The sequence below is a fragment of the Strix aluco genome, chromosome 3 (assembly GCF_031877795.1).
Source record: "Strix aluco isolate bStrAlu1 chromosome 3, bStrAlu1.hap1, whole genome shotgun sequence".
NCBI lineage: Eukaryota > Metazoa > Chordata > Aves > Strigiformes > Strigidae > Strix > Strix aluco.
In genome coordinates this window covers 60,225,426-60,237,791 of record NC_133933.1, presented here as the reverse complement: position 1 = coordinate 60,237,791, position 12,366 = coordinate 60,225,426, and the positions used below count along the sequence as shown (strand labels likewise).

At 39.9% G+C, this 12,366-nt stretch overlaps 1 protein-coding gene across 1 annotated transcript in view; it reads right to left on the bottom strand.

Moving 5' to 3' along the window:
- The window catches only part of MTHFD1L (methylenetetrahydrofolate dehydrogenase (NADP+ dependent) 1 like), a 158,937-nt gene that overhangs the window by 117,895 nt on the left and 28,676 nt on the right, over positions 1-12,366 (bottom strand). The window contains exons 12-14 of the mRNA XM_074818760.1: positions 4,150-4,286; positions 2,911-2,957; positions 534-641 (exon numbers count right to left, since the gene is read on the bottom strand). Of these exons, the coding sequence (XP_074674861.1) occupies positions 534-641; positions 2,911-2,957; positions 4,150-4,286 (292 nt within the window). The remainder of the gene's footprint in view (positions 1-533; positions 642-2,910; positions 2,958-4,149; positions 4,287-12,366) is intronic.

The window sequence follows — 12,366 nt, the reverse complement described above, 5'->3', positions numbered from 1 at the left end:
TAAAGGGTATATGACAACACTGCTCAGTTTTAACACTGTAGCCAAAAAAAGGAGGCTCCTTTACTTTCTCCCTTCCCCTTAAAGACTCAAGTTAGCATTTGTGTTAAGGTCACAACAGATTTAGAGGAGAGAAGAGGATCTAGTTGATTTTCCCCACCACCCCTTCTTCTTAAGGTACACCATATCAAAATATATATCACAAGTGTAATTTTTAAAAGAAGTATACAAATTACTAAAAACATGATATATATATAAAACATCTTTTATTAGACTATTTAGTACAGTCTGAAATAGCTGACAATGTTCTGGGCATAAGATCCTTATCTTAAAGGCTATGTTATGATAGCTATTTGCTGGAAAAATACATTCTATAAGCAAAATTTTCCAGCAGAACATAGAATGGCTTCAGCAATAGTTTCTGTTCACATGTTGAAAATATAAAAAGATAATAAACTTATTTTGCTTTGAAATGCAGTTTATTGAAAAATTCAAAAGAAAAAAATACCATGTGGTTATCAGAAAATAATTCTTACTTTATCAGATTGAGTGTTCTCATGCAAGATCCTAGCATCAATAGCAGCAGCCAGCAAATTATTTGCAGCAGTTATAGCATGAATATCTCCAGTCAAATGAAGATTGAACTAGAAGGGGAAAACAACAAAATCTTTTTATAAGAAACTATTTAACTCAATTTATTAATCTCAGACAGATTAGCAGCAACCACTGTTGCTATCTCCTTGAGTCTGCAGCTCTGATTAGTCACCCATCAGTGTATATAAAATATTAACAGGCTGAAAATACATCGAGATACATGAAGGACTTGTATTCACCTGAGTACGTGGTAAACTACCCTTAGTTTATCCAAACAAAGCCACAAACATCTTTGTTCTTTGCTAAATGATCCAAGAAGGAAGAGCCCAGGGCTACGGTTCCACATCATTAATACTAAATCTGTTTACTGTCAGGGTTTACTAATTGACCTGGACCAGAGGTGTGGACTTCTGTTGAATCCCCCAGAGCACAGTGTGCATGCTGGCTTTGGGGGTGCATGCCAGCTTTCCACTAGTCACAAGAGAACAGCCTGTAGCTGATCAGGCATGAGCTTTGCTGATACAAAGTTTGTCCAACACAGCTTTGTGGAAAAATCCAAAACCAGCAGTTTAGATTAGATTAGGACTTGTGATACGTAGGTACTGTATTTTTTATATATCTTTGACAGAAGGAGGCATAAGGTCAGTTTTAATTGCACTGCAGCACTGACAGCAACTGACACAAGCCCTTGACTGTGCTCACCCTCACGTGCAACTGTAAGCACCGGTTCTGTTTCGACCAACTGTGCACTCTCAAGGGGTACTTCACCAGTCTGGGCCATGGAATGGTTTTGTTGAGCTCTACATTAGACTCTTTTGGCGTGAAACCATCGTGGCTTTCCAAACAAGCACTGCAAATATACACATAAGCTGAGCCATACTATCCTCACGTGTCCCATTTCCAGAGAATCTGCTTGTGTTTTACACTCTGGAAGCCAATGCAAAACCCCACTGTCAACTACAGCATGCTGAAGCCCCTGGGTTCACAGCTAAGCCTGCTAAGGACAAGTAAGGGAGGCTAAGGAAGACACCTAGCTCAGATAACAGCAGCCAACCAACAAGAAACACTACACATGGTCTACATTTCATCTCTGTCCTTGACCCAGCCTGTCCATAAATGCATGGATCACGTAGCTTTACATTGTGAATGTTGTGCTAGGGAAGGGTGCACGCTACAGTCAGAGCATCACTATTTTCACAGTGAGAGTATTTTGAAGGCATGCACCCAGCTGGCTCCTTCCAAAGCCAGTGAGTGATTTTCAGAAGCCCTCAAAAAGAGCTAGGGGTGACGCCATCTCCAATAGAAATCCATTTACTTGTGGGTAAAGGAAAGCTACAGATCAATTTAGAGATAAGAAAACAATTCTTTCACTTTGACAGTGCCAGGGCCCCAGGGACACCACCAGCCCTGACTGTCCCTGCCCAGCCCCCGGGGGCTCTCCCCTGGCTGCTATCAGTCCCAGCCCCAGGACACCACAGCAGGGCTGGTCTCCATCTCCCCACAGCCCTACCCTGCCAGCCATGGGTCCCACCGAGCCAGGCCCACCCGCGAGCCCACATCCCATCCTGGCCTTGGCCTGTCCCCATGGAGGTGCCCAATGCTCGGCTGCAGCTGACCCAGTGCCCCCAGCTGCCAGCTCCTGGCTGGGGGGTGGGACAGGCCCTGGCAGCCCCAGCTGCTGCAGCTTCCCAACAGTCTGCACCTGTAAAAAACAATTTTTCACAGAAGACTTCTCTGTTTCATCACTGCTGTTAAGCCAAACCATCCTCCTTTTATTTATCCAGCAGAAGTTGTGGTATTCACCCCTCTGCAGTATTCTGGGCATGTCTCACACTACCACAGGAGGATCAGCCTGACAGAAAACAAGTCCATTTTACCACACTCAGTGACTTCTGCTAAAAAGAAATATTAAATCTAATTTCCTAATTTGAAAAAAATTTCCTCAACCCACCAGCCTTGGGCCTCTCTGCCTTTTTCTGCTCCACCAGAAAAGTAGTACTTTCTCATTCTCTTTTGCAATAGATGTGGATATAAAAGCAAAGATATTAGCAGTAGCCAGCTCTCTGTCTTGTATGTTACACAAAGATAGTAGGCTTTCTTCTCAGGAAGCACCTGAAGGATAGCTGTTACAAACATACGGTATCTGTGCAACGTTTTTGCACCCCCACTCCACAAGCCCCTCCACATCACATGGGAGGCCCATGATGATGGCAAGGACCATCCTAATTCTCCAGGCAGACCATTGCCTCTGACCAAGTGCTGCAGTGGTCACCTTGGCCTGTCCACCCCTCCCAGATGGACAGGGACTTGCTGCCTCACCTCTTCCATGGGAATCACTTGGGCATATCCACCACCAGCTGCTCCACCTGCACAGGGAAGCATATGGTCACATCAGACTTACACAGGTTTTCAAAAAAAACCACCACCCTTGAACACACAAAGTGAAACATACAGTGTTGATGACATTTCTCAGCATTTTGATTTCTATAAGGGGATCAATGATGCACCCAAATAAACAGGATTTCCTTAAACCTTGTTGGCTTTTTCAGCAGGCAGTAAAAACGGAATTCTTGATCTTGAAAGCTGGCCGAGACTTTGGCTACTTAAGGGCTAGCCTCTGCTCCTGCCCAGATTTAGGACACTGTCATGCACATGCAGCTTTTGGGTGGAAAGATGTAGCAGTCACGAGCAAGCACTGCTTCAGAATGAAACCCTCACACCCTTGCCTGAACGCTCCTTCCCCACTGCCTCTCAGGGTACAGGCAAAGGAGTTCGCTGTAGCCTATGCACAAGTTGAGTGGAGGATTAAAGCACTCACATGCACCAGTCTTGGCTGAGAAGCACCAAGCACCAGGAGCCTTCCAGCTGAAATCAAACTTGCTAACTTAAACTTCAGCAAAGCAAAGTAGAGCAGATGGGGAGTGCTTGCCCAGTTATGCACCAATCTCAGCTGAGAAATGGCAAAAAAAAAAGATTGCATTACTTCCTATCAGCATTGAAGACAGGCTTGAACTCTGGCTGCCTCTTACCTGGCCCTCAGGCTCTTAATGGGTTTCTAGGCAAAAAGCAGCCACCCACTATTAGGGGCAACAACTCAGAAGAACAGAAAGAAGAGGTTGAGACCTAGCCAAACATATGATGCAGACACAGCTCAATTCTACACATAATTCAGTCAATACAAGTGGATTTAGGACTTCTCAAGGAAGAATTAAACAGTAACATTCAGAGACATATTTAGAGTCTCCAAGCACACGAGTGGCTGGAAGGGTGTGTACTCGCACAAAACTCCTCCTGGCTAACACAGCCCCATGCCTTTCATTATGTTTGGGCTTTATCTGCATTATCAATACACATTCAGTACATGGACATAGATATGAACCTTGCATGGGATGATGTGTACAAGAAACTTTTATCTATTAGTTATATATTTATAAAAAAATCCAATATGCTACCACTCAGACAATCCACTAAGTTAGTGAAATAACTAAGAAGAAAAAAAAAAGCGCAGTATTTCCTTTTAATCTGAAAGAGGTCATAGAGTGCAAATATCATGTGTACCTTTAACTCCAAAAGTAGGTCCTTGGGAAGGTTGTCTCAGACAAGCAAAGGAATTAATGTTAAGGTGTGCAGTAAGCGCCTGAACGAGACCAATTGTGACTGTGCTTTTTCCTTCTCCTAGGGGTGTAGGGGTGATTCTAGCAAAACAAGAAAAAAAGATTAATCAAATTCTTTGCTGATGTCAGCCTGGCTAAGGATATCAGAACTTACAGCTTTTGATTTCAATGAAGAATATTTGTACAGCAAATTTCAATAAGATTACTTTATCTTCACAAAAATACTGACACAATGCTAGCCCCTAGCTCAAGCCGGAATGCTAATATACATGTGTCTTCCATTTAAGCGATTTACTATGATAGCAGAAAAAGAGAAGATTATTTTGGCAAAAGTTCTAAAAAGAATATATTGAATTTAAACATTTTTGTTAGAGCACAAAAGTCTCACCAGTTTCATTAACAATCCATCCATCAAGATACTCTGAGCATGTATTAATAATTTTCTGTAGTAATGCATGAGACGTTTTATTCCCACTGCTCAAACTTTGAATAATAGAATATTTTAAATTAAATAACCAACACTTTTGTTTGTAGAGCTCAATCACTCCTCTTCAGCTTCCACGTCATCATAACCCTCAATGACAGATCCATTGCTTTTAAAATAAAACAGGACACAAAAGTCACCATGTTCAACTGAACATGATTTTTTTTACACTTAGGTTTCATGATATTTTTGCAGATTTAAGGGTGGTGAGGGACAATTACAATCACAGTCCAACCTCTCATAAAAAAAGATCAAAAACCCCATGCCACAGCTCCTGCATCTAGACCATGATTGAACCGGGACAGAATTTTAGAAAGACAGGCAATCTCAAATCAGAGACTCTAATCTCTACTCAAAGACTCTATTCTTGTCCCTTTAATGAAGGGACAATGACAGCTGATTTTTCAAGTAGAAAACACCAGCAGCCATCTATGAATGAGAGACACAGTAATATCCTCCCTACTTTCAAGGTCAGCACATTTGTTTACGATCCATGTTAAAAGTGGGTGGGTGTTGGGGATTTTCTCCTTTTTCTTTTTTCTTCCTTACAGTATGAACACATCTCGCATCTCCAAAATGTATTCAAATGATTCACTTGAGGCACAACATTTCTCCTTCTCACTGACAAAAGAAGAAAGCCCCAGTCCTTTTTCCACTCACACGAGTACTACTTTTTGGCAAAGTGTAACCATTCATATCTTTGCCACCTTCACTACCCGCAGAGAAGTAAGTACCTTTGTGAAGTTGACGTTAAGAACTAATGTTCATTCCCAAGGAAATACAAGGGTGCACATGCATCCCTGTCAAAGAGGAACCCTTATCCTTAACCTATGACCTCTTCAGAACTTGAGCTAAAACATCTAGCTCTAATTAGAAACACTTCCTTTCCCAACTAGTAATTTTCCAAGATATTGCTATCCCCAGATCACAATTCAAATGGCATAAAAACATTAGTAAAATCATCAAATGCAAGGAGATACCTATTTTGTCTCCTTGCCTTTAAGATTCAGCTTAGTTCAGTTAGTTCACAGATTGACAAAAGCCCTTTTTTGTCCCACAAAATGTAAACACATGAAAAACATTAACTTGTCACAAATCTATCTTTCACATCATCATAGGATCCTGTGCTTTTTGTTAAAAAACAGAAGCCCTTGTTAGGTACGTCTAGAAAGATTTGGGTAATACGAGGCAAACCAAATGAACATCTATACTGTTCTAGGAAAAAATTTTCCCATTCAGAAAACTAATGTTTTAACTCAAGTTCCAGTGAAATCAATGGGATTCAGTACATCTATAAGAGATTCCCTGAACTGACACTCTTCAGAAATAGTATTTTGTCAACTGATAGCTTTGAACTACTCTTATATGACCATGTAGTATATGGGTTACTTAATTTGGACATCTGGTTTTAGTAATTTTTTCCCATGTTTATAATACCGTGTTTGCCAACCATCAGATTCTAAAGCATCGTCAATAATTTACTATCCAGACTACTTCATCATCCTGCTTTCCAAGAAATGCACTCCCTTGACTTAAAAGGGAATTCACAGATTTTTAGCAAAATACCTATGCAGAGCCAACAAAAGGTGGGAGACTTAGAGCACATCCTGAGAAGAATCCATTTTATCTACACTCAAAAGCGGCTTGGGTCTCTGTCATCTGTTTATCCATACTATGCCTTCTTAGTTCCTTCTGATCTACTTCACAGACACAGAATGCTACTTCATTTCTTTTACTTTTGGGTTTGCAGCTCCTAGAAGAAGGGATACTTTAATGTCTACATTGTCAGGACAGCAAGCCCTCCCGGTTTTACTGTTGCTACAATGATAGCTTCTGTTTTTCCCATCCCTATTTCTGCCATGCCCATTTTGTCTCAGGATCCTTACTTTTGCACAAAGATGCTTCTTTCAGAGCACCACAGCCAGGTTAACTCACTTGTACTACCAGTTACACCCTCCTGACTACTCTTCTAACACTGGTTGCCCAAAACCCATTCAAATCATTATTAGAATGGTTTCTCCTTGCCCCTTGTTCTCCTACTGTCTTCATTCACTTTTGTCTATTGCCCTAGTCTCATTTACTTGATCCTCTTATTCCTGTGCATTAAAGCCAGATTTAAAGAATATATGAGTAATCTTGAGGCATTACTGCACTCATTCTAAGAATTAACAAGATAATAGCTCTTTAAACTATTAGTTATTTAAAAACAAAAACAAACCACCAAAAAGCACACTATTCTGCTATGAAAAAGACACCTGTAACTGTTTACTGGAAATTACCAGTAAAGGACTTTCCACAAACCCCCAAAACTTAGTGTACACAATGGCTGCACTGCTAACAGAAAACTTGTATTTGCAGTGCTTCCTGTTGGTGGTTACCTCTATTTTTGAATACTGGACACACAAAGTTAACATTCGAGAGAATTCAGAGACACCATCACTAGGTTATTTACTCAAGTGCAGCTCAAAACAATGGCAGAAGGCTGACCTGGCATGCACCACAGCACAGGGACTCTTTATAACTCTTATGAAACAAGCAAAATCAAAGATGCAGCCTACTACCCTGTAAAGCAAAGGAAATTGGAATCGACAAATACATAACCAGAAGGTATGTTGGTAGTTGCATGAAAAATAGTATCTACTTGTCACAGAAGATACACACAATCAAGCACATTACTAAAATGCTCTGGTAACCCGTCTGGCCTATTCTAAAATGACTATGTAAAATGAGCCAGAAAGCACTGGGCATTTTCTGTGAGAAAGACCTTTTTCCAGAGAACAAAAAGAGAAACACACTATTGCTCATTGATCAAACTGGGAGGAACAGATCTCGCCTCTGTTGAACTTCCAGTACATTGATACTCTGCACCGGCCACATCCCTAGTGAGAATGTGATAGGTACTCTGGGAGAACCAGCCTCCACAAAAGTGGGGGTAAAAATGAACTAGAGCAAACTTATTTTCAGCAGTGTACTCATGCAGCGCACAATGGTTTGCAGCAGTAAACAGACATGTCTTTGCTGATAGGACCTTGACTTCATCAAGTCTACTTGGCTTTAACCGCCTACGCTCTCAGTGTGTTCCTCAGATGGGTTTGTTCATTTTAACCTCTTCTCTCCCTTCTGAGAAGCCCTGTGATCCTTAGTTTTCCTGGAATAAGAGTTACTCAGATGAATATCTAAAGGCTCAAAATATCTGAAGGCAGCTGCAATGGAGGAAGAAAACCAGCAACTGGACTTCCATAAACGGTCTACAGCACTTGGGTGACACTCTCCCAAGAAACCTCATCCACTACAGCAGCTGGGAATAGGCACAAACCCCAGAGAAATCAAAACCAGGAACCTGACTTTTCAGTCTCTTTCCACCTAGCAGAATTAACAAAACGTGAGGACTCAGCAAATCACGCTATTCAGTGAAGCCAGATTGGTCTGGACAATTCACTTAGCTATACCCAACTTCTCATGTTATATGAGACGCCCTGGCAGGACACCTTTGATTCTCAGAGGCTCAGTAGCAGCTTGGAGACTACAGGATAAACCTTACGAGCCAAACAGCTTTTTAACAGTTTCAATAGTTAGCAGAACCTCAGTTTTGAACATTAGCTTAAAAAAAAAAGCCTGAAATTAAAAGAAAATTCTATTCCAATAATTTCCTTAGAAAGCTTATTTTAAATGTCTTTCCTTTTGTACCTGGCCTACTTTGATCAGGTTTTATAAATCAAATAACCCACTTAAGCTGGTTTGTGGACATTGAGATGTTTTTGCTGGCTAGACTACTGAGCCTACACTCTTGCAACTTAGGTCACTTGCTCGCATGAGTATAAAATTACAACTGCCAATAACTAACTTTAGCTCAATTGTGCAATGCTGTGTTTTGACCATATGCAAATCTAGGAAAAAAATCTCCTTTAAAATACAGTAAATTTTAATGAACTTCAAGAGACTTTTACATGCCTTTGCATTATTCTTCAAATTTCTTTAGTATGTTTTCAATCTAAACACAGAAACCCCACGATCATTTTCCTCCTTAAAACTTCTTTGCCACCTACCAAGCAGTCACCAGCTCCTTGGCAAAGTAAGTTTTCCATAACATTGGAACGCCTTCTCTCTTTATGTATATCAAAACAAAAGATAAGAATATGCAGACTTTTTGTTTGTTTGTTGTACATCACATTAGCTTACAGTGGAGCTGTTTCTGTGGGAAAGCTACATGAGGTCTCCCAAAGAGAAAATAAACAAACAGTGAGATGATACACTGCACCAGCTGTAACCTCCTCACAGCCACCCCAGCCGTTGTGACTCCAGCAAGAACTTTACTGGATATGTGACAATTCTCCTCTTTCAAATTTTCTATCTTCAATTCATCAGTATCAAAGACTTTAAAGGAGTTCATCATTCCTGGATCCACATGGAAGTCTGTGAAGCCCACCTATGGAGGGCATGGGCAATTGAATTCCCATAAATGACAGCTTCACCTACATACATTTCCCATCCAAGATTACAACTGCCAGAATTGTATTTTTGAACACAGAAGTGTTTCAACTCCTGTCACTTCACTGAGATGAGATTATGACAACATTGCAGTGGCATCCTCAAAATGCGGCTGGAGCTTCCAGATACAAAAGCATTGTGGTCACTGTGAAGCTAAAATGACTGAACAAAGTCAGGAACAGAACTGAGAAATCCACAACTACAAACTCTCAAAAGCCAGTGAAGACCCATCCAAGACAATCCCAATCAGGAGCTGTGAAATGACACGACAAATACAGGATAAACTGTCTCAGCCATGACTTTGTTTTGGATTGTCAGATGTTTCAGTGCATCAACACAATGGTATTTTCCCCTCTTATTCTTCCCTGAATTTTTTCCATTTTTTTAATGTCTACTGCTTTTCTTATCTTTTAAGCACCTTGTGGTCCAAGAAATTCAGTGAACAGAAATACAACCCAATACATACCCATTAGAAGTAAAATGTAATTCCAAATCTGAAAATTTACTTACCATCATACAACTTGTACATGCATTAAGTTATTTCCCTCTATTTTATCTTACCAAAAAGGTAGTTCATCACAAAACAATCTATTAATGTTAGGTGGAAAGTACTGATTTTAAATTTTCCAGCATTCAAAATCCAACACACTTCTTACTAAAAGCAGCATTATATTTAATAATTTTTCCACATTCTATTATTCCTCAGCTTGCATTTTTGAAGTGAACAAGTTTTCAGAATTATCTGGTAAAAGTCATAGCACTGGAACATTTAAAAAACACAATGCTGGAACATACAGAATCTAACAAATTTTAGATGTGGTTTCATATTGTGTTTATGAATATGCTATTTACATGCTTGCATGCACGATTAAGTTACCATGGGCACTAAACTTAGCTACCAGATCATGCACAAGCTTTGTTCATTTGCATGCTCTCAGCTTGCAATGAATAGGAGGCAGTTTGAGTTAACATAACCTGCAACATAATTTTTTTTTTTAGTACACTAAAAGCCTGTATACAGACAGTTGATATCCAACAGCTAATTACTTCATGGTAACTCATGGCTCTGACCCAAGGTGTCTTAACACAAGCCCATGAAAAAAAAAAGTGAGAATGGAAAAAAAAGAATGCTCTCCACACAAAAGAAAATGGAAGTTATGAAGAAATTAAGTCTTCATCCTATGTTTGAGTGACATGATCTGTTAAGCAAACTGCAATTTTCCAGCATACAAAGTATGTATTGGATGAGGCACTTAAGACATATTTGTGTGCATTCAGAAAGTGCAAAGAAGATTTTCCAGTTAGTAGCAACTTCTTAAAAAGTCATAAATACAGCTCTCCTTAGAGATAAAAAGGTACATTTGATTGCATTTTGCTATTCAGAAGAAGTTTGGTCTCGAGCACATCAGAAATAAACTAGAAGAACATTTGCAGCAAATATTTATAACTGTTAGACATCATGAAACATTTAAACCCGACTGTGGAATTACAGGCACAAATGTCACTAGATGCATCATGGATGGAGGTTGGAGATTTTGCAGCTTGTTGAATACACACACACTTTTCACTCCCTTCACATATGAAAAGTTCACATCATACATAATAAATATTTCCATCAGACCAAATGCCCTGAAGTATAAGCTTATATCTTAAATGTTTCCTCTGAAGCACTGAAAACTTATTCTGAAGACCTATACTGCGTCATTCTAAAAGAATTTCTAAATATCTTTGATTATTGTGAACAAGCATAATAATCTAAATGGCAGGTTTTGGTTGACCTTGCCTTGGCAGGGCGAGGATGAAGAAGGCAACTGAGGATATTATTTCACTCCCCAATATCCACAGTTGAGTGATACTCAGTTTTGATCGTAGCGAACATTTCCACACCAGATGCAGCTCCCCATTTTTCTTAAAATCATTGTCTGCCACAATCACTTCAGCAAATGAGAACAGCTGAGAACACATAAACACGTTTTTTATATATATATATATATTGTATTCTTAATATTTCAAAGTCAAACTCTCTCAGAAAAGACCACTCCCACTATTGTAGCCACCTTGCCCAGCCACTCCCCGGGCAGAAGATGTGGCTTTGTACTCACTCCACCAGATGCTGCAACTTGAAGTTACAAATAGCAAGACATTGCATGATCAAGTTGTGTAGGTACCAAATTCAGCCATTTGTCTGTGAAACACAGTTCAGTCTTTATACATCTTATATGAACTTAAGACGACAGAATTTTCTATTTGTTGCCAGCTTTTCATCTTGCTAGTCCAAACTTTCCCATTTCTTCCACATGTATATATACTTCTGTCTGTGCCAACAAAACAGCATTTAGACAGTTGCTTGAAATACCTTCCTTGAAGACTGGGAGAGACAAAGTGGTGTGAAAAAACTTAAGCACTGGTGCATACAACCTGACACAACTAAAATCCACCCGAATGGGGCTTTGCATCATGTTATCTTCCACCTCCAGACATTTCCAAATAACCTCTGCTTCTGTGAGACACTGCTGTTAGAGAAGCCTGACACAGTCTGCAGCATGGCACCCAACTAATGCAGCTGACAACATGAGCCTGAAAGTACATGGTAGCAACTTTCTTCAAACAGCCAAATGCTGAATCTGCTTTTCTTTCTCCAAAGCAGCAAAATACTAAATAAAACTCTACTGAATGAAACCAAGCTGAAACAGCTATTATTTCCTTCTCTTAAACAAGTGCTCCAATGTCCTCCAGGAACATCTTTATACATAGCAGTTCTACCACACAGTTTTAAAGACAGCTTCATAACTTGCCTGCCTCAGCTTTGTAACATCAGGTCTCGCAGTCTACATTTCAGATAGTGCCAGAAATCCAGGCTGTCCCCACAGAAGACAGTAAAGCAAACAGTTTGTGAAACACTACCTCAGCTGAGGAATCAATAGATCAAGGCAGTTAAGAACAGCCTTCCTCTTCTCAATCAGCATAAATCTGTATTTTAAACATGACTGGTTTTACATACAAGGACAGACTAATTCAGAACATAAAGAACACACTGCAATTTAAATATTAATGAAAACCTTCATGTTTGTTCACAATTAGACGTTTCCACTTAGCAAACTGGGTGAATGAAGAAATGTTGTGCCACCGAATGCAGAAAAAAACCCGTAGCTCTTCAGAAGAGAAGCGCCTAATTCCTGCTGAGCATAG